At 40.4% G+C, this 27,541-nt stretch overlaps 1 protein-coding gene across 1 annotated transcript in view; it reads left to right on the top strand.

Moving 5' to 3' along the window:
* LOC140373887 (nuclear factor of activated T-cells, cytoplasmic 1-like) overlaps positions 1-27,541 on the top strand; it is a 64,030-nt gene that overhangs the window by 29,971 nt on the left and 6,518 nt on the right. Inside the window, exons 7-9 of the mRNA XM_072460591.1 lie at positions 1,528-1,583; positions 5,462-5,594; positions 12,590-13,201. Coding sequence (XP_072316692.1) covers positions 1,528-1,583; positions 5,462-5,594; positions 12,590-13,201 — 801 coding nt within the window. The remainder of the gene's footprint in view (positions 1-1,527; positions 1,584-5,461; positions 5,595-12,589; positions 13,202-27,541) is intronic.

The following is a 27,541-nucleotide window of genomic DNA, read 5'->3' as shown; positions in this document are numbered from 1 at the left end:
TTTTATGAATTTTGAAACTGTTTTAATATGCTTAGACGCAGTATATAATCACTAATTATAAACTCCTGCTGAAAGTATGATTCCATCAAAAACTTACTCAAGTTACACAAATGCAGTGCTGTTGGCGTCTTACAGTTCAATTTCTGTCCTGAAGACATCCACATAATGTCCATTAGTGATGCACATTTCACCATATGCAACCCTTATTTCCCCAGGTTCAAATAGAAAGCCTTATCTGATCTGTTTAGCGTCTGTTTCTGTACTTGTCTGAGTTTTAATATGGACATTTTGGAAAGAGATATCTACTGATGTTCGCTCTCTGGATAATACAGCGCCCGGCCTGCCTCCTCCAGCACAGATCACCAATAATAGGCCATCCATGACTCCACTCCTTTATTCTTTCACTCACTGCATGATGCGAAAAACACAAGTCTCTTAAAAGGATCTGAAAGCAGGCTTTACGTCTTCCAGATTTCTTGGAAACTGAAGTTGATTATCTTATCTGAAGGTCCTCGGCCCCCAAAGTTAGTCCCTTTCTATGAGTTCAAGTATAACTGTCTTTTTATATTGCCAAGTACTTTCTCAAATTTGTATTATTACATATATTTATTTACAGTATATATGCCATGCAGGCTCCAGATTCAATTGAAATTCACAACAGCAGCCGCCTCAAACGTATTAGAGGCAATAGTAACCTAGCCTAGTATAATAATAATAATAGTAGTAGTACCAATAGTAGTCTTGTGATGTACAGTACTACAGCTGTAGCTCCTCCTCTGTCATATAGTGTGCCAGTGACACAAAGACCGCTGTGTGTCACCTCTATTTCTGACGCAGGCCTGAATATAGTGAAAATATTGGCATTGCGGTCGGTGCTGATTGGCCTAGCAGAGCCTGCGACGTCTGTTTCTTGAAGGTGTGGCATGAAATCACAGAGAAAACTCAAAGAATGTGTGCTGAGCTTGAGCAGGCTCTGAGCAGCTGCAGGAGCTCACAGGCTTTTATGGCGCGGCAGCAAAAGGGAACCTCCTCACCACAACAAGAGGCAGAGGAGAAGAAAGAGGACGAATGGGGAGGAGGTGTTTCAAGTGCAGGGTCAAGTTCTTCGAGTTCAAGTCTGTTTACATTGAATTAGTATTTGATTGAACTGTATTTGGAATGTCTGGAGTTTTAAATATACTCAATATCCAAACAGGAAGTTGGAGTGTTGTCTTGTCAATCCTGAAAACTGTAGGCAATAATGATAAGATAAGTGTATTTAGTGACAATACACTAGATTAGATTGGAGAGCTATTATTTTAGTTTCAGTTCTCAAAAAGTAATATTAGAGAGTAATATGCGAAACTACAAGACTATACAAAACAGTTACCATTAGTTTATTTCCATGTTTTGTGTCCCAGTCAGTGCACTCTTTCAACCCTCTTTTTTGGCGGATTGCAATTCTGTCTGTCATAAATAAAAAACAACTTGAGCATTATTACTTTGGCCTGGCGCTCTCAATTAAGTTGATGTTTTCTTCGTCTGTAGATGGCCATCATCTCTGGGAGACAGAAGCCAAAGTGGACAAGGAATCCGTCAAACATGTAAGTGCGTCCAATCAGTCGTCTCTGGGAGCCATCTTGCTTTCTTCTTTCCCACCTTCCCTTGACACTTCCTCATTTTCTCTGCTCCTCATCTGTCCCCTGTAATGATGTAACCTTTGCTCAGGCGTTACAAGTTTCAGCACAGACAATGTTGATTAGCCCATGCAATCCTGAACGGAATTTTCACCCAATCTCTGTATCCTCTTGGAGTAAACACAACCTGTCATTTTGTTTTTGTGTCTGCTAACTGTTCGCAGCTTTCGCACTCTTGCCCTCCCTGCATAGCCAGACAATTAGTTCACAGAGACCCAAGTAATACTGTACTCTGATTAGCCACGAAAAGCAGAAACCGTACATGATGCTCAATTAAATCACTTTTATGGCAGGGATGTATCCAATGTCTGCACAGTGTGTTTATAAGTACATTTGGAAGTACAATTTTTGTGCTTATTGTGTAAGATTATTTTGAGAAAAAACATTATGATTTAACAATATTCACGATTATTGTGATCAAAAGCCGTGAAATCCTTTTTTTATTTTCTTTTATTCCCGTGGTCTACATGTTACTTTTCCTGAAGATTGGGACCAGCTTTACACAATTTTACATTCTGAAAGCCAGAATAAACTGTGACAGAAACTAGAGAAAATAAACTTATGTATCCATCTATTTTTTGAACTGTATATTGAACAAAAAATCCTTAATTTTTCTTCTAAAATTATCAATAATAATTGTTTTGTTCCAACGATTATATTGTGACCTGAATAATCACGATTATCAATTAACCGAATAATCTTGACATCCCTACATGGAAGTACTAATACTCTAGCAGTACAGTAGTAACAGTAGAAGTAAATACTGAAGTGGCATTTAGTTCATTTTCTTTTTCTATTGCGGCTGCTTAAACTTGGACCATCACATCTGTACTTGAGCCAAAGCCGGATTCCACTTTTGATTTTACCTGCTGTATTTCATCCGAGGCCCTAAACAGAAAATAAACCAGACCTCCTTCACAATGTCTTAATCTAAAACATTAGGAAGTGGGAATAATGAGGAGGAAGGGCCCGGTGTTGTTGCACGTGTCGCCGACTGCTGCTTTTGTATACTCTGGACTTAATTACAATCTCTAGTCAATTCACTTTGTCTGCCTCTAAAGCCCAGCGCTCAGGGAAGAACCTGTTGTGTGTGCGCCGTATGTTTTCAATTGCTTTAGTCTTTCATCAGCGGCATCTCCCCCTCTCTCTCCCCTCACCTCTGCATCTATTTGTGTAAGCTAACCCAGTCAATTTGCCCTCGCTCCAAGTCTCAAATAAGCATCTTTGTGAATCTAAATGTGACAACTTGAGGGTGTTTTTCTCCTTGTTATTGTTGTTGATGTTATTTCGCCCAGGTTAAATGGCCGGGTTGCATCAGGGGGGTTTGTGTGTGTGAGGACCGAGGTTACCTAATTGGCCTGCAGGGCTGGGCCGATGAGCAAAGGGCTAAGAGTCCCAGATGCTGGAAAAATTTGCGAGTGCGAGTGAGTTTATTTGTAGATACAACAAACATCATTAAAAACCCGCACTGACAACTGCTGTAATGCTGACCAGGCCTCCGGTACCTTCCTGCTGGGAGATATTTTTGTGCTCACAAGCAAACGGTAGCGCCAAAAAAAGCAAATCAGAACTTAACTTAATGGCAATTGAGTATAGCTTCATTAACAGCATTATGGGTGGTAGCTGTCATAAGATTTACAAGTTTACGATACTTTGTTACTCAAATGTCTAAAGTATCTCTTAGAGTAGTTTTAGTACACAAAAAATGTACATCATGTCGCAAAAAAATGAGGTAACACTTTATAAAAATGACACTTTTAATGACCTTAATAAAGCATGAATAAAGACTTAATTCACAATGAGCAAATAGCTTATAAAGAATAATTCAAGCTTAGGAACTACTTAGAACACAACTACAATTAGAACCCTAAGTCAAACTTCTAACCCTATCCCCTTAAATAAGTAGTTAGTAAGCCTGAATGAGTCTTAATACACTTTTCATTATGAGTTAAGTTGCATGATTTATTGAGGATATTTATGGTGTAGTTAAATTAAACATGATTTACACAGACCCAACCAACAATCAAGAACAGGACTTTGGACTAAATGGACATTTTTTATGCCATGAACCTTTTTTGGATGTCTTTTGCTGCTACTGCTTCTGTTTTGTTTGCTTTCTGAGTCGTGTTCTGTGTTTTTTGGTTTTGTTTTTAAAAATCTGAAAAAATATATATGATTATTAAAAAAGCAGGGGGGAAAGAGAAACTGTAATAACCCTAACCCTTTTAACCCTGTAAAATTGTAGTAATGGTGTTGCAGGCTTAGATAAAGGAACATTATTGTTTGTATAGGTGCATAAATAGTACTTTTACTGTTTTTATTTTCCCTTTAGTCCACCTATATCTCCTTTCTTTGCCATATTTCACTTCTCACATCACTATTGGTCAAAACAAGAAGTCGTGTGCCAAACATTCAGCCACCTGCACTCTTCCCTTCATCATCTGAAGTGCAAATTAACCACAAGGACCCCCCCCCACACACACACACACACACAGAAAAGGTGCTCCCTGTCACTCTACCTCGGTGCGTAGTGACGGCTGTCTTAGGCATCTTAGTCAAATTCTCCCCGTGTTCCTCTGACAGCAGTCAAAAGTTCACATCCGTCCAGACTTGTCACGGACTGGCCTTGTACGGGGGATTTGATTGGGCTGGGGGGGTTTACGGTGAAAAAAGGGCTACACGGACTATCACAAAATCAGCAAATGCTAAAGCGTTATCACTGTCTAACTAAATCAATTAAAGATGAATACGGTTTAATAAATAAGCATCTCTATTCAGATCTAAATTAGAAGGGCCGTATCACTTTCTTAAACCATCTTTTCATGGGACGCTGTGGTGGGACCGTGCTAAAGCCCAAGGGTCAAACAGTGAAGACAAACAGGGCCAGGGGCCAAACCTCCTGGGGCATCAACACTGGACCAGAGCAGCTCATTTAAAGTGCAGCTTCTTGGAAACACTCACCCAAATATAGACCTGGCACTAAATAAACAGCAGGTGAATAATTTTACACATGAGACATGACGCCATTCAAATGTGAAATGAAAATGTATGCAAAGAAATCCCAAAGATCATTATTCTAAGTGGCACTTGAAATAACAATATAACCAGTTCTTTGTTTTGCCGTCACAGTAAACCTAGCATGCTAACAGCACACTTCCTGCACAATAAAACACTGTTTGATTAGAGGCCGACAGTGCACTTTGATCTCATTTCCACAAAGATTTTTACAATAATCTGTAACATAATAACGATAATCTGGAAAAACATTATTTTACTTTATTACATGAAACAATTGGTTACAGCTCCTTTAAGTTCCTGATCAGACGGCTATGCAATTTAAAACACTTTGTTGGTAATTGTCTTCGATTATGGTATTTCATGGCACTAAAATACCTTGAATATATACGTCCATACTGCTAGTGGGTCACAGTCCAGACACAAAAAATATCTTGTTGCAGAGCCTCAACCTTCAACCTTCTATCTGGGATTTTAAGCTAATTTTAGAAGAGGAATATTTTTGAGCACAGATTTACTGATTGAGTACAAATTATCTGCATTATCTTATCTTATCTTATCTTGCATGAACACATTTGCTTATGTACTTTGGTCACATTTAGAAGTGAGCACTATTGACAAAAATGGATATCTTAGTATTCTTCTTAAGTATCTCCATTTCGAATGTCAGACAATAAATCTTCATAGGAATATACATACATTTTAACATATTACCCGCCTCTAGCTACATTGAGTAAGTGATTGTGCTATTATTTTTTTATTTTTCTCAGAGCACACTTGTTGTGGAGATCCCGCCTTACAGGAACCAGCAAATATCCAGCCCAGTCCAAGTCAACTTCTACATCTGCAATGGCAAAAGGAAGAGAAGCCAATACCAGCGCTTCACCTACCTGCCCCCAAATGGTAATCATTATTACCGTGTCTCCTCCTTCAACATTATTACAGCTGACAGTGAATGACACATACAGGCTGCACACTTCTGCTTTCATCAAACTGACTATTTGTCTAGGACCTGACAACCGTCCGCCGCAGTTTATTTCAATTGTCAACTTGTCATGTGAAATTTGCGGTCAAATTTTGTACAACGAATCGGCTGGCATGGCATTGTGGGTAAATGGAGTAGATGTGTGTTGTGTTTATTCAGTCGCCAGAGCGCGTTCCTGAGCGCTGAGGTGATCCCGCGTTGAGTGACAGAGCCTTGGAGCTAGTGTTGACGTGAGAAGTCAATCCCCCAGCGACCCCAATTTCACATTATACTTTTAACACACAAACTACCACAGACCTATGAGCCAATCCTATCGTTCAAGTAGAGGCGTGAACTCCGAGCACTACGTCTTTGTCTGTTTTTTGTGAATCTATGGCATGTGTTTATAGGTACCGTTCATATAGGAATCCAAAGAATGTATTGGTGAGAGCTGAAAAGTATCCAGCCATAAGATTACATTGCAGGATATTCACTTTTACTAAGGTGAAGTAAAGGATTCTGTTGACTACTTGTTTAATAGACAGTTTTCACACCAGTTTAAGGGAGAAGATAGTTGTATATGTGAGCTGCTGTACTGTCTACCATATCAAAGAAAACATCACAATATTACAATTATTCACAATTATTGACACCATAATCAGAAACTAGAGAACGCTTTAATTCGCTTTCATTTCCCTTTTTTATTTTCCATTGCACCATATTGTGACATAAACAGCATATAAAAAACGCCCTTCACATTTGAGTTCACTGTTTTGATAACAGATTGTTTAGAAATGACGTATATTTACTTCAAAAACTGTCGCAATTATTATTATTTTGGTTGTTATATATTTAAAGGCACAATGGACGATTTTTCGGCGATTTGAGAACGCAGGCGGAAGTGCGCATGCGCACTCCCCCGTGCAGACTGATACAACACACACGTGCGTTTGTTTATTAGCGCAACGGAGCGCATTGCATCGCTCGTCTCCCGTAGATTTCTGTCCACTTCTGCGTCAGCTCGAACAGTCTTTCTCCGTCTTCATTTTGCCCCGTACAGGGGCAAAATGATCTAATAATATAGTTCCCCGTGAGGGAACTATATTATGATAGATCCATGCGCTTAGGCACGCGGAAACGTGGGGACGAGCCTGACGCGGCTGCAGGTGAGCGATAGGTGCGTTTTATGATTGATACGTGGCAGGACAAATGATTTATCCACGCCACGAGGAAATATGATAAAACATTTGCTGAAAAAAATCGTCCATTCCACCTTTAACAACCAAAATAAATATAATATATTTGACATCTTTACAACTGACAACTGTCCACTAGTGATGGGCAATACAGTGTTTTATTAATATGTATTGAATCTCCCTTACAATGAAGAATTGACCTTCTTGTATAGAATATATATCATTATTTTTTTAATTGATATGTGCAGACAAACTTGAATACAAACAATGCCTTTTTAATTAGTTTTAATATAGTATCAATGTATCCGCTCGTCACAGACTGTCCTTTGTGTGCAGGGATAGACAGAAATAAGCAGAAGTTGAATGAAGGATATGAATGAACTTGAGTAAAGTTGCTTGAGACTCTATCAAGCCGGCCCATCCCTTATTTGAGTAAACCAGTCAGCAACTTTGTAAGCCTCGCCCTCTTTTTGATAACTACCGATCCATTACATTTAAACAATTATATCTTGTTTTCATCGATTGCTGCCTAATGCATCTAATGTGGTATGGGATAGGTATTGCGTGCACACTTTTCTACGCCCGCAAGCTGTTAATGCAATGTGACAGTTTGATTATCAGTAGATGTATTTATATGTCCATTGCAGTCAGGACACAAGCAATTTCAGATGAGCCTTTTACAGACAGTCCCGGTCAGCCCGCTTCTGAGATGCCGGATTACTGTAATGAAGAGTGCATTGTGGGTAACTGGGCCAGAGCAGGGGCAGACGAACCCTTGGCCATATATAGCATATCCATTTCATATAGTGAACTGCGAAGACAAAGAAAGAGCGCCTTATCACCGCGCAGTGAGTGTCTCGGAGTCATTACTCTGAGCACAAACACAGGTCTAATTAAAAGATGACTTGTTGTTGGCTGCCGACTGAACCACAAGTACCGCGTGGACCACACAGGCAGGGCCGTGTTTTCTCCAAGGACCGCAATTAACTCACTGTGTTAAAGCCAAGGTCTGCATGATTCTAATGCTATGATCACACTGGATTTTCCGATTTGTACTACAATACTGTATGGCTGATAAAATATGAGCTATTATTTCATCTGAACTATAGGTGTCAAACATATCGAAACTTAAACTAGTATTGTAACCGCAACATTTGAACTGACTCAAAAGAACATTGTATAAATCTGTACAAACAGTTTTAGAGTGAGCTTTATCAGAGCTAGTAAGCTAGAGCTAAGACCACATGTCTACAGTCCACATGTCAGTCTATTGTGTGTGTGTTTTCGTTGTTGTCTTTGTGGTTATCAAAATCAGTATCGCGGACCAAGCCTATTGAAATCTGAACCCAAACGCTGATGAATGCTAGCAATTTTTTTGTCTTCTTTTGTGAATATATATGAAAAAAACATCCACAAGACAATACATCGTATCAGCTAATATGTAGAAGGTGCAGTAGTCATTTTCAAACCTACCAAAAATAGATGAGAGAAGGATTTACCGAAACCAAGAAGCGGTACGTAAATTCTAGTGAAGCCTGTTGCTATGAGGGTTTCAGTGTGCTCTTGTAATATCCGCCAGGTATGAACACACACACACACACACATACACACACACACTACGCATACACTGTTGTCAACACTTCTTTGCTGGTCGTTTATGAAAAAGGGGTTTCCGGCCCACTGTCCCACTTCAAGCGCAATTGTGGTCGCTGACGCTGTTTAGCGAGTACATTTCTTTCACACTCTGGTGTCTGCTCGACTATAAAAAGACCAACCTGATACTTAAAATAGCACGACTTGTTTGAGAGAGCGGAAGGATGAGACAAACACGCGCTGGGACACAGATGCTTGTGAAAACCACCTTTATTTTCCACTCGGGTCATGTGACTGCCTTGTTATTCTGATACAGGAGAGTTTTCTGTGTGCAGTAAACCAAACCAATGAAATGTGATTTAGTTTTTTGTTTTGCATAGAGGCCGCATTGTTATAGATCTGCACTGATATGAATCTCGTCCAGTGTCAGCCTCCTCCAAACCAGTTATAACATATTTTCATCAGATTGACTTTGTTGTGGAAACTGAACATTCAAAGATACTGACAGGGAGAGAGATCAGCTGAAGTGATAGCAATAAGGCAGTGGTTTAGGCCTGTTGAAGTCAGTCTATTGAAAGTAGCACTATTGAGTACGTCTTCAACATCATTTTAGTTGCGTAGAAGTAAGGATAGTAGGGTATGCTCACCCTTTTTTTTTATTTATTGTTAGGATTTTTATTTATTTTCAATGTTTGTCTACCATTTGTAAAGTACTTTGGGCAGTGGCTGTGTTTAAATTGTGCTTTATAACTTGAACTACAGATATTACAGGTTTTACACAGCAACTACTATAATTTACTACAACTACTGTTACATCTTTACTCTTAAGTCAAATTTACATGATCAGAAACACCAAAGTAAATAACTTGAATAAAAAAATGTTGTTTTGTACTATTAGTCCTTCCGTGCAATTGTCTAAATAGTTCCATCCAATATATGTTGAATCCCGTCTTCAGGAACATTTGTTGAACATTTGTTTGTGGCTTCCTCGGTTGACTAACATTCTTGCTTGCCGTCTTGAAATGTACATCATGGCCTGTTCCCGGATCAGCTTCACTCTTCCAACCTCACCACCGAGCGTTGGTGCGGGAGCTGTAACATGTGACGTGTTGCTGAACAAATAACATACAGTTTTTTCTACCAACCACATTAAACAACAAACCTTACCAAAATGAGCTGGGAAAGAGCATGCCTGAAACACAGAGATTCTGGGAACCCCTTTATTTTTACAGGCCGACTTGAGATTCCTGTAGAACGGTGGTCTATTCTTAACATTCGCCGTCTCTCCCCCCTTAAATATATTGGTTTGTGGTTAGAGCGGGAGACAGAAACATCTTCTATGACACATACAGGAAAAAACAATATAATGCACACATTGTTCTTTTTATAACATTTTTGCACAGTCATATTATACTTTGGAAAGAGCAGAGCAGCCCTGACTAAGTCCCACAGTGCAAGCAGACCAGCGCTGGGAGACCAGATTGTCCACAGTGGGATGTGGTCCAATGTGCCACCTGTTTTTTGTTAAATGTCACTGGCAATAGAAAGGCACTTGCAAACATGAAATCAATTATTTGTTGAAAATAATCGTTTTGGGGGGCCAGATCCTAGAAAGAAGCCAGAATTATGAAGAAGGGAGAGTATGTTAGATGTCTATGGGAATACACACTCCACAGGTCAGCGGCTAAGAAAGAGCTGATGATGATTTCGGCGGGTTGACATAAAGAAGAAAGCAACTAGGGAAGTTTGCCTTTTATAATTTAGCCGATCAATCGACCGATGGTGTTTTGGATGACCAACATTTGTCGACAAATTATTTGATATCGATTATTATTAGCTATATGGGACAACAGCAAAAAGGATGGGTGAAGAAGATGAAGATTAAGGGAGTGAATCATGAGTTTAATCTGCCCTTTTTACATCTAAATACACTGTTGGGTAGTACTTTTTGATATAAAATACTGCGATTGTAATTTCGAGTACATTTTATTTTTATTTGTTTTAAATTGTTATAATAATTGCCCTTTATATTATTAATATGCATGCATTTTAATGTGAAACCATGTGAAACCGTGGAACAATCCTCTTATCCATCAAATATTGCAAAAAGCTAAATGAAAGTCTGCGTACAAGAAAGCAATACAGTAGACAGTAGAATACAGAGAGCAGTCATGATCAGTGTAATCCAGGCAGACAGGAGGGAGGCTGCCAAGAGAAGGAGAGGACCATGTGTGGCGCATCCACCGCCTCTGGGCCATAACCCACCGCTCTGGAGGAAATCAGAGCCAGCTGAAGTTAGGACGCGCCTGGTGAATCTGTTTTCTCAGCTTCACATTCAAAGTGCAAAAGAGACACACAGACGACTTGAACTGGAGGGACGCCCATGTTTATATCAAGAGCAGAGGGAGAATCGTGGAAAAATGTTGAATATTCTGAAGGAACGCCACTAGGACAATTGTGTTGTGCTTTCAGGACTCCTCTATTAGTCACCATGCGGTAGGGAAACACATTTTCAATTTTGGTTTGTGTTTGTATTTATATTTGATGAGTTAAGTGATTAAAATATAAAGACTTAGATTGAATTTTCATAAAATCTCCCCTGGAAACATGTTTGTGTGTTGCATAAGAAATGCCTTGCAATACTCCAGCTCTGACGCTGCACTTGTGCCCCCCTGACACAGCTCTGGTTCTCACATAGTGGAAAAGCAAGGCACTGCAGCGGATGGTGTGACTGCTGTGTTGTCCCCAGGCGGGGAAACTGTAGGCCTCTGCATCATGGGACCAGAGTACTGTACTCCCCTCAGACTGGGGCCTGTCCCGAGGCAGACAGAGCACGCTGAGCTGACGTAAACAGGCTGCTGCTGCTTCTGCTGCTGCTGCTGCTGCGCTCACAGCTCTGCAGCTCAGCACCTCAGAGACTGAGGCGTGATCGAAGACTTTTGAATCCAGCTCCAGAATAATAAACTCCAGCAGCAGCAGAAGCCTACTTTTATGGGACACACTTGCACTCTATATATTTCATGGCTTACTGAAAGGTCCTATTGTGTGTGTTACAAAACACAGTTTGGACAAGCGCTCTTTATGTATATTGACATCTGTATCCTCTGTGTGCCTTTGAGAAAATGTAGAGTCTTCAGCCAAAAGCCATTAATGGCTTGGCATCAAACACTCACCACACCCATTAACACATTTTAACAATGTGCAGAAATAGAAACAGTATCTCCATTGTGACTCATAGGCCTTTGCTATACATCTGGGTATCTTAACACCAACCTATTAGCTGCTGTTGGCAGTATTCTGCAATAAAATCATTTCTAACATTGTTGAACCAAGGCTAAATCAAAACAAACCGAGGTGTAAACTGGACTAGTCTTGGTCAAAACCAATTGTTGATAAAATGGCAAAAAAGAAAACCATTATGTGAAGGAATTGACACATCACATTGTTTTGGGGCCAGACCTGGCCTGCGGACCACAACTTAAATATGGCTGCTTTTTATGACTGATACATTTAATAGCTAGTAGACCTGTTTGCAGACTCTAAGACAGATTGGTAGCAGTAAATGGAGGCCCAACAGTCAAGTGGGGTCATCGCACTCAGGCATGAACGCCAGTGTCAAATGCCAAAAAAAGACTCAGGCTCAGCTCTGCAGCTTCTTAAGAAGCATAGCCGACCCAATCAAAATCAAATCATCTTGTTTTTTCGGAGTCTTTCCCCTTTATCTTTGGTCCTAAGAGAAACAATTACTTTTAGAGTGTGGAGAAAAGCGTGGAGACTGGCTCCTCTAGCAGCAGCAGCTCGTTGCTTTAAAGTAGTGTTTTATTGGATATCAGAGCTGAGAGAAAGTCCAAAGAAAATAGGTCTTATTCATTATTAGAGCCAGCTGTGGCTTTCCACACTGATGACTCATCCATTTTTCTTTCCCCCTGTTCACTTCTGTTTTTTTCGCTGTGTGGTAAAGCGGGGAGGGGGGATTTGTGGTTAGGGTTTCTCTTGTTGAGCACTGCCAAGTTGACGCTGCGCCCAGATCCACTGGTCGTTGTTTATTTGGATTAAGGATGCTATCATGCCCACAATTGCTGCTGAATACGTTACTGACTCTAGCTCACGTGGATGTCTTGTTATTCCTTTTCTTCTTCCCTCAGTTCCAATCATAAAGACAGAACCTAACGATGAGTACGACCCCATGGGGAGCAGCCTTCCCGTCCACTCTCAGTCATTCTACAGTCAGCCTCGCCTCACTCCCGTCCTGCCCGTGCCTGACTCTGAAGCCTGTCTGGTCGGTACCTACCCCTGCCCCCCTCGCCACACTACCATCACCCCATCGCCCCCCAGCTCCAGCCCCACACTGCACGACCTTACCCCCATGGCCTACAGCAAGTGCCTGCCCAACAGCCCCACACATGGTCCGCTGATGTCCAGTATCCACGAAAACCCCAATAACCTTAACCATCCCGCCTCACCAGACCACAGCTCCTCCATAACCATGCTCCAGTCTCAGGGCAGTCCCAACCATCACCTCAACAGCCCGGGACCCCACGGTTACAGCCAAATGTACCCCAGCAGCAGCCCCTCGTCCTCCCCCACGTCCCTTCCATCCACGCCTGGAGGTCCTGCGGAGAGTCCGTTTGGTCCCGTCTCCAGCCAGAATGGAGAGAACTCACCCACCCTCCTGCATGAGGACTCCAGCTCCTCGTCCGTACCCATGACCATAAAACAGGAGCCCCGAGAACTGGACCAGATGTACCTCGATGATGGTGAGTGTCAAAACAAGATACATGCCAGTACACCAATCTTTGTACGTCTGAGCAAGTCTTTTTCCTTTTTCTTCAAATCTTTTATTGGGGTGAAATCCTCTTTTGTTCCATAAGTGTAAATATAGTAGCATATTTCGTTGCAGTCAACACCTTGTCTTATCAGCAAGGCCCCACACATGTAGTTCCACCCTATTGTACCTCTTCCCACTTCCTGCTCAAACCCTGTCTGCAGATTTGCGTCAGAATTGTTTAATTTTAGCATGGGTCAATTTATTTGCTTTGCCCTAACATGTGGTGCGGCTTATGTTGTCCTCTCTTAAAACCGTGAATTGCCTTGATGGGATTTTGAAACAATCTGTCAAAACATCAGAGCGCCGAGGTCAGCCAAGCGGAGCGGCGTAACAAAAACAGTGGCACACGCGTACAGCCAACCAAACTGTTGATACAAGGGTTAATGACGGAAGCCTAACAATGGGCTGGGGTTTCCTGAGCCGAGGCACCCCGAGCGACACCTCGTGCACTGCCTGTGTGAGAGATGCAGAGAGACGGTGCTGGCACATGTTTTGTTTGGCATTTGTTTCCCCTATGGCAGTGGCACTACGCAGCTGTCGTCATCAAGGGAGACTGTGGGGTCGCTGGTCCTCCTCTGGCGATGAGACCAGCAGCACCCAAGGGACCGTATGTTAGAGGTTATTGTCTCATGTGACCACCAGGCCTGCGTCTCTCAGGGTCATTATCTGTTAGAGCAGGAGCACACTTGTTGTTATTGTGAAATTCAAGTTGTGCAAAGTTTGAATTGTTTTCCCCACATTTGATTTACATAAACGTTACACATCTTATTTATGTGTGTGCTTATTCGTAATAATCTTTGATCAAATTTCCAGTTACTAAAAAAAAATTGAACTAGTTTAGGTATATAGGGAAAGCCATGAGTTCCTGGAGGAAACTTTATTATTTGTTACTCTTTATGGGGTAGAATGAAGAATACACTGATGTCTCTATAGCACAAATTCACTTCTTGTAAAGGTAGTAGAGATCAGCTCATTGAAGCCGGCAGTATTCTCCCTTGTGTGTCCTTATACTTCAGTTTACTTGTGTGTGCATGCGTGTGTGGCGAGGTGAGTCTTCGTTTCTGGGAGTTAAAGGGCAATAGGCACACAGGGACCAGGGGGCTGTGGAACTGTAATTGACTTGAATTGTACTTGTCAGCAGATCTGTCAGCTCTGATGAGTCCCATTACTCCTTAGCTCATAATCACACAATGCAAAAAGACCGGAGATGCCTCTCCATGATTCCTGTTCATTTTATTTTGCTGTTATTCTTTTTTCTTGAGTTCATGTCAGTTCATCTGCAAATGCAATTTTCACATTGTTGCATACATGCATACCTATTTTCAATTGTTATAGCAGGCAAAAGCTTTTTAGTTCATTGTAAATTGAATCAAGTGAAACTCAAGCTTTATTTTGCATTTTTCAAAAGCGATTGTTAAGGAGTCACTTTACACTGCCAATAGAAGATACACACAAACTTTCACGTCAGTGCTAAACTAAAATGTAACCTTGTTTCCCCTTCCCACCACTCAATCCTCTGTCACTTTAGCAGGCCTAATATTTTGTGAGTCCAGCAGCCAAATGCAGTCAGGCAGTGATTACTGCTGCATTAGGGATGCACAGGAATTCATATTGATTGATCAAGGACAGTGAGGAGGACCTATGAAAAACCTCAGTGTGCCGCCTATCTCCATCAGCTATTGTCTGCTTAAGCCTGTGCGGTGAGCTGCTGGAGACCTGTAAGTGTGTGGTGGTAACACCATACTCCGAAGGCATCTACCACCCACAGGCCAGCCATATCCCGAGCCCCTTAAATGAGTCCTAAGCTAAAATAAATAAGATCGGAAGGCGGCTTTCAAGGCATCCTGCTTATGTCCGCAGGCATTAGCGCTGTATGTTAGTGAGCTGAGGGCTCCATTAGAGAGGGGAAGACAGACGGATGACCTCACCTCAGCAGCAGTGATTTAACGGCAGCCACGTTGTGAAGCAGCGATTGTGGGCCGGTGATTTGGAGACTGCGGGAGCACACTTGATCTTCCCCAAGAGCAGATCACCTCCCACACTCCAGCGCTGAGGCCTCCAGCTCTCATCATTCATAGAAAATGTGTCTCAATGGTCAGGCCAGATTTTACACAGCCTCTGAGAAATCACTCAACTTATCAACTCAGGGCTACTGTACCACACAGGGTTTAGGAGCTTTTACTTATTAAACTTCATGGATGAGAGATAACAATGTCTTTTATTTGAACATCTGTACATCTGGCAGAGTATATTTTGATACTGCATACTTAGCTAAGTGTATATCTCATTTGCAGGAGCCATAGGCAGTTAACCAGTCAGAATAACAACTAGAAAGAAACATACACATGAAACTAAATATGGAATCATCAAGCATACCGGTATATGTTATTTTAACAGATGCAATATAAGTCACTAGACTTATCAACTCATCAACTCATACTAATGAGTTGATGGTCTTTATCACACATTGCAGAAATCACAGTTTATTTTGTTCATTTGTTGGGCTCTATGAAAACACTGCATGGGGAAATGTTAGTTTGCCCCTGTGTGTCCTGTCTCATTAGCCACTATCGTGATGGGTGAAATCATGAATTTGCTGCTCACTGCACAGGGGCACTAATCAATAGTTTCTAGATCCAACCCAGCTGCGTCCCTGCAAAACAGAGGGCCCTTATTCACCGAAAAACATCCTGCAACACACAGTCATTTTCTGATATTTGACATATGTGCACTGATTGCCTCATGTTGCAGGGTATTTTCACTCATGATTATTTCCTGCTTTAATTCAAGGTTTGTGCATCTGAAACCCAGCTTGTTTGCCCAAACTCAAAACAGGATTGTTGTTAGTCTAACTCTTACCTCCCTCCTCTCCCTGCAGCAACAAAAAAAGTATTTGAGGATCTCCGAACGGCCTCAATTTTTCTGACGGGGATTCAAGGCTTCCCTCATGGAAACTTTTACACATCTTGGCGACGTGCCCAGACCCCAGGACTCCACAAAAGCCCTAATGATGATTGAGAGTAGAGGTCAACAGCACGCTGAAAACATGCTGAGTCGCTAACGCTGCAGTGTGCTGCGGGGCTGTCTCAGGACTGGGCGGTGGACGGGTGCGAGGATTTGGGGGCCGGGGTGTTGTTAACTGTCTGAAGGGAGTTGATAATGTAATGACTTTGTTACTTCAAATACCCAAGTAGAAGCAACTACTTTATTATTAAACAGCCACAACTGTTACAACTAGAACTGCAACAAAAATCAAAATCATATCGAAATCACAATTTGAATCCACAGCATAAGCAAGTCATAAAGTTGAAATGTTTGAAGTACCATAATAATAATTACCTGAACATACAACAAAATATCCTGTTAATCTATGTAAAACTGCTAACCCTGTAGTTTAGATCTGATCTGATACTTTTATTTGTTAATAATGTAATAGGCCAATTTCCGTAATTTGTCAATTCTCCCAGAGTCATTTAAATTATAAACTTTGAAGCGGATCGTATCATTAAAGTATAAATTGTAAATCTCTAATTCAATCGCGACACAGAAAAATTGCAATTCCATATTCCTCCCAAATCGTGCAGCGCTAAATATTTCAATGCTGCTTCTTCTGCCACTTGTTGATTTCATTGTTTGAGAACTACTACTTAAAATGCATTATTCCCCCAATTTATTTTGTACGTATTTTAGAAAAAGTTGGGAGACAGCTGCAAGTATAAGAGCTCAGAGCTAGTTTTGTGCTGGATTGTGCCAAGAAGGCCACCAGATGTAGACCATTCGCCAAAATCACTATTCAAATCAAAAACACACGATATCCTGTGTTGACAACTAAGAAAAAAGCAAAGTCAGAACTCAGGAAATACCACAAAAATACTCAAGTAAAAATAAAGTTACTTCCCCCCTGAGTGTGCACTTTCACATCTATTCCCTTTGACCCCTGGGCCTATGGGAGCAGGTCAGGCCTCAGCTAATAGAGGACAGAGAGCGAGGCTGTTTTGCGGTTAAGTGCAATGCCAAGAAGCTAGTCTCCTGCTGGACGTAGTATATCGACAAGCCTAAAACAATGGGTAAGGGCTGCTTTATTATTCATGAATAGAGAGAGGATGTACATTTTTACTATTGTTGTTATGGCTGTCTTCTCATATCAGCCGCCGTGCTTTCCTGGCACCACTTGACACGGTGAGCCACAAGTACAGGTTCTAGGCTTTCAAATGATCTTTGATAGCCTTTTGCAGTGTATCTGATTTCAAAGGTACAATGTAAGTCAACAACTACTCAACATTTGTTCGAACAGCAGCATCGGGCCATTTGTGCGCCGAGCTTTGATCGAAGGAACGGTGGTGGAAGAAGTACTCCATGTTGTTACTTAAGTCAGTGTGAAAATACAGGAGAAAAAAATGACTCAAGTAAAAGTGAAGGTTCACATAGAAAACATGTTTAAAATGTTACTTTTTGAGTAGTATTTTGCTCAGATTTTGGAGAAATATTAAAGCATGTGAAGAAGTTGATACAGAATTGTCCTGATTTGATCTATCTTCTAGACTTTATGTGTATATTTTGTTTGCTTAAAGACAAGACCTGAACTCAAAACCTTTAGTCAGGATGTAACCACACACAAAATAACCCCTCAAACTATACAGAAAGTACGTTTGACTTCTCAGTCCTTTAAAAAAAAAAAAAAATTGAGTAAAAAGTATACATACCTGCACTAAAATGTAGTGCGTAAAAATAAAGTAAAGTAGAGATAGCTAAAAATGTAACTCAAGTGCATTACCTTTACTTTTGTACGTTTTACTCTCCACCACTGCACAACACTGCATAAGTAGTATAGAAGAAGTATTGTGAAAAATTAAGGAAATAAAAATGATCAACACAAACACCAAAATACTAGCTATGAGAAAATGGCCGTATGTTACATTTTTCACATTGGCTGCACTTAGATGGAGCAAAGGAGCATGGTCTATTTAGCTCCCTCTCATTTTTAGCGTGTTGTCGCAAAAAGGCATATTCATAGGAGCTCCACTGGCACCACAGATGGAGGTTTGGTCCCAGCTCCCAGTGTTAAATACTGCCTTTTGTGTCCTCGGGCAAGACACCTAACTCGCCCCCAGTGTTTCTGCGTAAACTGATGTATGACTGAATGAATGTAGTTCTCTGATGAAAAAGCTCTTCAAATGCCTTGAAAATAAATATATGTGACCATTTTGTGATGGTTTGACAGTATAGACACAACAGACTGAGTGCACTCTTGGATTTGAAGTTGTCTGGATTACCTCTGTTTTCTTCCTGCTTCTCTTTTATCTCCATCCCATTGGCTGCACATAAAAGCCATCAATCCCTGGTTGTGATCAGACTATATTTTTTTGCAACGCGTCTGATGAACCCCACTTAATTATATACACTTCATCCCAAATTGCTCGCAGTTTAGGAAATAATTATATCCCAAGTGGTTACATATGACAGTGGCAGCGGGGTCACAGACGGGCTTGAAGTTCTTAGCCCTTATTAAAACCTTTTGGCGATTGTGTTACGTTTGATAAGTACAAAAAGATGGATCGGACTGAGCTGAATACTTTTATTTGGCCTCTATGCGTGTGTGCACTCCCTAAAACCTGGCAGGTCACTCCATACTGAATCTGGTCTGGTTTCAGTCTCTCCGTCATAATATCCAGAGTCACTGAAAAAGAATGTGTCTGATGAAAATTGCCAGCTAAATTATCTAAACAAATTGGGTTTCCTTTCTGTCGGGGGCCTCGTGTACACATGCATTAGGATGGAAGACTTTAATTGTTTTAGGCTGATTGAATATAAATCCTCTTAAATCGGTAGAATAATAAAGTCAATGCAGAAGCTACAGTCGCATTTTGAACTTCTAGATTAGGGCTTATTGTAATTGTTTTGGCAATGGACTGATTTTTTTATTTTAAGTGCATTGTCTGTATTAAAACAATTAGAAATGAGCTCCAAAAGAGACACAAACCTCCAGTATATCCTCCCAAACAAGAGTATAAAGTTATATTTATGCACTTTGCTCATATTTTGTGCAATACTTGAACCTTGAGAACATTTACAGACACGTTAGAGCACATTCAAGAGAAAACTGACTGAATCACGATATGTCGCTTTTACCAGAATGGCAGATTGTCACGGGAAGGAGATCACGATGCCATTCTTGTCAGATACTTATTTTTCACCAAACTAATATTGCGCATATTCAAACTTGTGTGAAATTGTTCATGCTAGAAGTAAATAACTTAAAATGCAATTGAGTAGTGGGTGTAATTGAGGGTGTACCTAAGGCCCGAAGTCACTGGGATAGGCTCCAGTCACCCGCGACCCCGAAAGGGAACAAGCGGTAGAAAATGGATGGATGGGATAGTATTTGTCACTAGTCCAACTTTTTAGCCTTATTTTTCAGCCATAACCATGCAGACCTATTTGTCCGTTAACCATAAAATGGATGTATTATTACTAGTCCTTTCTGTAGCCACAGCTGCCCTGAGCCAAACTGATTCCTCCTGTCTTCTCCTCTGCCTCCCAGTGTTTTGCCTGTAGTGATGTTCCTTCAGTTCACCACGTGCCATATTTGACTTTCTCCTGACGCAGCTGTTTAGTGGCGCACATTCTGAGGTTTTGGAGGAACACACTGAAGAGACACCAAGCCACACGGATCACAGCGGGTCAGGATGCAGACAGCGCTGTGGCTTGGCTGCACTTGTCCCCGTGCATGTATATCTGTGATCATGGAGTTTGCTGCTCGCGCCAGACACGCTCATTACCAAGGAACAATATGACAAATGTCAGTGCGGTTGACTGTTCTGACAGCCTGCTGACTACAGTGAGTTTGCTTGTGTATTCTGTTATCATCCAGTCTATGATTTGTGCAAGTGTGAGTAAGAGCACATTTAATTTAAGTAAACATTACAACTTGAGCTGGGATTTTTTCTGAGGGCACCACATAAAATAATCTGACACCTATTTAGCCTTCTTTGATCTGCATTGTTATTTTAGCTGGATTACCTCTCTGACTACCATTTCCCTGCTATTTCTCCAGGCTTATACTCCAAAATACATAACGGTACTTTAGTGGTCTTTTGTTCACTACTTAGTTGGACAGTATATAATTTGCAGCGTTGATCGGTACAAATTTCCAAGATCTGTTAACTCAGAATCAATATACTACAGAAAAGGAGGCCATTTTTGCTGTGAAGTAAGTAGTCTGTCACTTTGTTTACTGTGCAGTCATTCAACAAAATCCACATTGACCAATCTGAGACATAAAGGCATTTGAAGACGCACACAACTGAAACTATGTCTCTCTGCTTTTCGAACAGAAACATGACAAGCGTTTGATTTCTGCCAAACAATTATCTTTGGGCCATCTTTATGTCACAGTGTGTGTTCTTTCACCGCCAAAGTGGTTCCAAAATCATAAATGGCGTCTGTCCTCCATAAGCGCACTCACACAGTTGCCCCTGGTTGTCTTTTTGTTTATGGCTGTGTTTAGGGGACATAAATACCGGCATCCTCAGTAAACAGGAGCTGCTCTCGGTCAGACCGCTTAATAACAGCTCCCCATCTGAACCGAGTTAAAGGGGTGTAATTGTATCCTATAGAAACGGATGTCAACACAAAAGGTTTGAGCCTGAAGCCATGAAAAAAGACAGTGGATTTTTTTGAATGCTTTGACATCTCAGGATATGCGTCTGTGTTCAGAAATATGGGGCATTCAAATACATAGAAATCAGGACTATTTACTGTAGATGTGCAGGTTATGAGCTCGCTCCCGTGTACTGATCTATCCACTCTGCCACCAATGTGCAAAGGATTTAGATTGTAAAAACGTATAGTAAACATCCTCACGTATTACCACTAATTTATCATGCGGTAAAGTACTATTTTCGAACAAGCTTTTAAAAACAAAATTAAATGCTTTTCCACTTTTACTTCTTTTAGACTGGCGCCTTTTCACACACATTTTTACACCACAATCACAGCTATACTTTTTCAAGCCTAAGCTCTCAAACTCAAAGAAAGATAAACAAGAGTGGAAGTAAAAGTACACAGAGTCTTCCTCTGGTACTGCAGTTCTGGGAGCACCTTCACAGTGGGTGAAAAGCTTTACTTCAGGGGTGGGAATGGCCATAACCGCTGAACTGTAAGCATCCTTCTGTTGACATATAACCCATGGTAGTAATAAAACTCAAATATGTCCCTTGGTTCCAGCAATCTTACTTCGTCGAGCTCACTTCTTCTCAAAACAACGTGATAACAAATAGGGAAATCCTTAAGCCCTTGGTGAGCACGTTTATGCAGTGGGAGGTGAAGAGAAGTGATGAAGTGGCAGTAAAACTAAGGAGAAAAGTGGTCTTATGTGCTCTTAAATGTCTTAAACTGCAGTTCTGACACCACAAATCACATGTACCAAAGTGCAAAGAATGACTCTATTATAATTTGATAGGTTATTGTCATAAATTCATGGAGGGCCTATTATTTTTAGTTTCTAAAATATTTTAGTTTTTTTTAATGTTTATACTGAGGCCTTTAAAGCACAAATAAATCACATGCATACCACTTTATTACATATGGTACAAAAGTGGTCTATAATAAAGTAATAAAAGTGTCATCGTTCCATATTACTCCATTATTCCATTATATTAAACAAGTCGTGTACTTTTATGCTTTACTTGAAAGGAAATCTTGGAATTTATGTGTGAAATGATGAGTAAAATTGGAGTTGAGCTCCAGTTCGAATAATTATTACTTCAGATGGAGCCAATGCCTTAGTACAGGTCTGTATTTGTTTCATGTAAACCCTTAGAACCCTGGAGTTAGTCTCAAAATGGTAGCACATTTTATTTATGCTCAGTTGTTAAAAATTCAAGCAAAATCTTAAACTTTTCAGTTTCCATGCTCAGCTCTCAATTCTGCCTCGAGTCAATGCACCCCACTTGCCCTTGCTTCATAAAAAACTTCCATTATGATATAATGCATTAGTGTCAACATTTGTAATCTTCAAAAAGTGCCTTTATTGACAGATCCGCAGTCTCCAGATGTTTGATTATTTGCCGATGATATCCAAAGCAGGAGTTGACATCGAATTGGAAAGATATTTGGACTTTTTGCCAACTGCCTTCCTTCTTTTACTATTCTGTTTCATACGAGCACCCTTATGTGACCCTAGACGTGATATATTGAAATCCCTGCAGACGTTGGGGATTTAAAATTGGATGGCAACGTATTTTTAATCACATCACTTGAGGATCAACAGGTTTTTTTCATTTGCAACACAGGACTTGGGGCCTTTTTCCCCTTGATGTTCCATGCAAAATATAGTATGATATCCAAATCGTGAGTGAGCGCACTAGCAAAGCAGATAAGTTATAAGGCAATGCAAAACAGATAGGTTACACAAAGGCCGCTCATGCAGACTCACCCACACTAAAAAACAGGAAGTAGCCTCCCCGGGCCGTCTATCAATGATGGATAGCGAACTATAAAGCTAACACTGAGCTAAGCCTTTTTGGACAGTGTCAGTGCAACGGCAGAAAGGAAAACAAGCCAGACAGACAAAGGTGATTTAAAGTAGCCCGCTACAAATGTGGCCATAAATCCTACAGGTGCACATTGACTGGATCTAGTTATGATTATTTCAATATGTTCAGTCTTTCTGTCTTTAAAAATCAATCAGAATAACTTTATCTGTTCAGATCATAAATGTACTGGGATGAGAAATCTCAATTCACTTCACGTTAAATGTTGAGGTTCAAATGTTTTCTTTTTGCACAATAAATAATCGTTGGGAGGCATTTTGGCATGAAGTTTTCATATGAAACAGACTTGGGAGTATTCAGCCACATCTTAGATTTATTTGTGTTGAGATCGCATTTTCATTGTGGGGCTTTGTTGTGACCTACTTAACTAACATTTGGATTATAAATTAATGTGTAACTGTGATTTTGACTCTTAAGCACCGAGTAGCTATAAGTTAATTCAAATTACAATTTAAATGGGTACAATATATTAGATATTATATAGAACACAACCATAATATTGTAAAGAGGAATAATTCATCCAAATAAATTAAACTGACTTTATTACATCAACACTTATATTACAAACCTGATCTACAAATGCGTCTAATTGACTAAATGCTTGTAAACTAACATTTGGTGCCTTTTAAATAGTTCAGGAACCTAAAATATAAGATATTTTTTGCATAATACATACAATTCACAATTCATAATGCTTTAATGAGGGTTCTTTTTGCCACTGTTTGCGCTGACACCTAAACTATTCTCAAAGAATCCTGTCATGAGGGCATATGAGAGCAGCCGGCAGCAGTAAACAGCTCCCTCTCTTCCCCACATGGGCCCCGGGGAGTGACCGGGAGCCGCACACCGGCGTCCCCATGGGCCCTGGAGGAAATGAGACGTAGAGGGAGGATGGCGCTCAGGGCAGCCTCCCAAACTGTGGAGAGGCACCACATCAAACAGAGGGTTATCTCACAGACCAGGCGTGGGCACAATGGGGCGCAAATGAGGACTGTTGTTGGAGATTCGCTCGGATATTTTTGGAAATGGTTTAAGCCATGGTTTTAACGTAAGCACTGTAGCTGCATCGGTGCCCAAAAGGTGTTTCTTTTAGAAGAAAGGGGGAAAAAACACAGGGAAATATGGTCATTTATCGTTCTTTACTCAATCCAGCCACAAGAACAATGCAGTAAGTAATGTTAGGAAGGGCATCTGAGCTGAATCAAAAGAATATGTAAGTCATTGCATATTAGTTTTATCATGAATGTGTACTTTTTTAAAACATTTTAATTTTCAATTTTTTTAATTTAAAAGGACATAGCATCTGTTGGACGAACCAGATGTTATGTTTTTTTAAGTGTATGTGGCAGACTACGCCAATTTAGAGTTGCCAATTTTACTTAACACATGGTAGGGAAAAGTCTAGTCTTACTCGTATGAATTAGCTTTCTTTTTAAACATTTGTATTGTTCACATCAAGAGCCATGGGATATTTCACTTCCTGGTCCCAGATGGGCTTATGGGTGACATATCTGAACTATGTCAGCATAAGACCAGGACTGGACTTGGACACAATTTCTAGGACTAAGGTGTCTTTCTCCTGGCTCACTCACACCACTCTGATCAAACCACTCGGAGTGTCCTCTAAAAACAGCAGCAGACTTATCGATTGGAAATCTCCTTGGTGACATCACAACTCTTCTTGTTTGTTTCGTTTTTTGCTTTTGTCTCAAATCACTGGATTGGCGTCTTTGCCCCGTCCTTGATCCAGGTTATGATCCAGATTACGTTTTCAACCACATTCTTGAATCCTGTTAGCTGCTCCGATTCACACTCTAGAACTGGATTATGTAGGACAGGTGCTTATACAACTGAAAGAAATATACCTTTTTAAAACTATGAGCATTCTAAAATATTGTAATGTCACATAAACACAACCTTCTGTCCACAGCTATGAGCTTCTTCAAATGAAAACCATCATACTGCTATATTCTTAGCCTAAACTTCCTCAGTTCAGCACCTTCTCTGTCCATATAAGAGTGATGAGTGCTTCCACATGGGACGTCCCGGAGGTTCACACACCAGTGTATATCCGATGAAATACGCTGTCTGCTCAGAGCATCACATCATTAGGCCCAAAGGGATTCTGGGACGTATTAGGAGCTGTCTACCTGCGCGTCTCAGATGAATTTATGAAGCACTTTATCATGATGAGGCATTAGAGGAACACCGTGTCTCTCTCGCGCTCCTTTGAGTTTATCTTTGGGAATAAACTCCTCGCATCGTCAATTTATCTTGCGTGTTCCGACCTTTGACCCCCTCCCCATTTTTGACGCCGCTTATAAGGCAGAAGATGTGGTGACGTGGTTTGTGCTTTGGAGTCGGGCGTGGGAGGCAGCAAATTGTCCATTAAGTGTTGCTGCCGAGGCCCGAGAGAAGATTTGATATTGCCGAGGAAACTAAAGTAATATGTAGCAGGAAATTCAATTGTCTCTGTGCAGCAAGTTGGAGCTTTAGTTTGGCTTCCATAAGCAAATCAATTTTACCTAAGTTCATTCCAAGTGTAACTCAGTCTATTGGCAGCAAGTGTTTACATAGCTCAGGCTCCTTACCGACATCTTGACATTTTGAGGTTTCTTCTGCAATGGGAAAAAAGTTATATATCAAATAATATTATGGGGGGAAAATACTGCGCAGGCCTATATGTTTTTGATTCAGTAAGTTCCAAAACCTCGTAATTTAGCAAGTCTCTTATGCGTCGCACGTCATATTTTTGTATTTTCAGGAAACTTAAGGCAAGTTTATTTGTAGAGCACATTTCATACACAAGGCAATTCAAAGTGCTTCACACAGCAGGAAAAATGCATTCAAATCACAAAGAAATTACAGAAACAGAAATACAATAAAATTAACTTAATTAAAAATTAAATAAAGAACACCTAGCCAAATCCAAATTTATCGGACCACATTGGCAGGCATTCCAGACACTCCTTCCCATATTTAACTTAATCAGGAAAGTTGACCATACATTGACAATTATTTTACAGTTTCGCCATTATAAACCACAGAACAGTACAGTTAAAATGTTGTGTTTTTTGTTTAGTCTTTTTCAAAAGTTATTAAATTAGTAATATTAAGTTTGTGCTTGCTGTTGTACTTTTTACTCACACCTGGAAATTGTTCAGTTGGTTTAGTTAATCCTGGTTTTGAGGGAGAAATTGAGAGGAAACCTGGAGTAGAGCATGAAACTGAAGGAGAAAGTCTGTCCAGAGTGGAAGCCGTAAAAATGAAATGCAAACGCTTCGCAAACTGCAGGATATTCTAGTAATCCAAAAACCTGTTCGCTCAAATAATGGCTCCAATAAATCAAATCATCTGGACAATTACAAATACGATACAAAACACTGATTTTGAAAACGTCTGTCTTTGTTATAAGTTGAAAGTTAAAAGCAATCAACAAACAAAACAAAAAAGTAATGAAATCAGTTTTGATTAAATAAGATAAATATGCAGTTTTTAATATAAATGTCTTGTATTTAATTTAACATAACAGTAGGAAAAACAGCTTATATTCACTTCTCTTCAGAACTCGACAGGTTCAGAGTGTGTGACATTCAGAGTGTGCACACCATCAGTGGCAGGAGCATTATATGTAATTACCTCTCCTCTGAGGGAACAGCCAGGGGTAGGTGTGATATCAGAGAAACAAGGGCAAAATGTTACCTAGACAACTCTTGTAATCACAATATTTACAACAGTGTCTTGTCTAAAGCAGGTTAAGGTGATAGTGAACTGTTTTTCTCTGTCGGCAAAACCCTCCAATCCCAATTTCTGTCTGGGTTGATGCCGGCGTGCGTCACATATCAATAATTCATGCTGAGGTGATATCAGGGCCACGGGTCATTGCTGGTCAGGGCGGACTTGGGCTGATGGAGATTGGGTTACAGCAGCGGGCCTCCAGACTGTATACCACAGGCTTTCACTGTTCACAGAGGAAGCCCGGCTCCCATCGAACCCTCGGCACTAAGGAAGACGCTAACTATTCCAACTCAATCCCATGTGATGCAAATAGAGTGACTGAAAAAGCTATTATTTACTTAAAAGGTAAATGACATTATATTTCATTCAATGACTATTTTACAGTATCCATAGTCTTCTTACCAATTAGTATCAGATGATTTTTTGTTTGTTCTTGATATAACGCTCTTGATTATACCTGCATTTGTCATGATTTTAAATGACATAATCGTATTAATTTGTGGTATTGTATTCATCTTTTATGTCCTCTATTGACACTAATAAATGCCTGCAATCATATCGATTTTACGTATTGATTTTAAGCTAAAAGTCTGTCCCGCGACGATACAATAGACAGGCCGGAGTGTTATAATCAAAACTGAATCCTATAAATAATCTTCAGCTGCAACAAGGTACAAAACCATGGCATTTATTTCCAAAGCAACGCGTAAACAGAGATTTGTTGTGTGGTTATCCATGTACACTCAGCAGATATAAGGATCTGCGTTCACTCAACTAAGCAATTGTAGTATCTAGTATTTTTGTGTCAACCTGAAATAGACCTTTCAGCTGCCCAGCCCTAAGAATAGGCCCCGACACGTCTGACTGGTGCTGTACAAATTGCGTTGGCGTTTTGACTAATAAAGAAAGACACGTGTTTAAGTACGTGTTTTGTGTGTCTTTTTTCACTGGTGGAATATTGGAGTTTAGTTTTCCAC

This window comes from Eucyclogobius newberryi, unplaced genomic scaffold (assembly GCF_026437365.1).
Source record: "Eucyclogobius newberryi isolate DKJ021-1_F unplaced genomic scaffold, fEucNew1.0.hap1 SCAF_3, whole genome shotgun sequence".
NCBI lineage: Eukaryota > Metazoa > Chordata > Actinopteri > Gobiiformes > Gobiidae > Eucyclogobius > Eucyclogobius newberryi.
The sequence above is the reverse complement of the archived record's forward strand: the minus strand, read 5'-3'. Positions and strand labels throughout refer to the sequence as shown.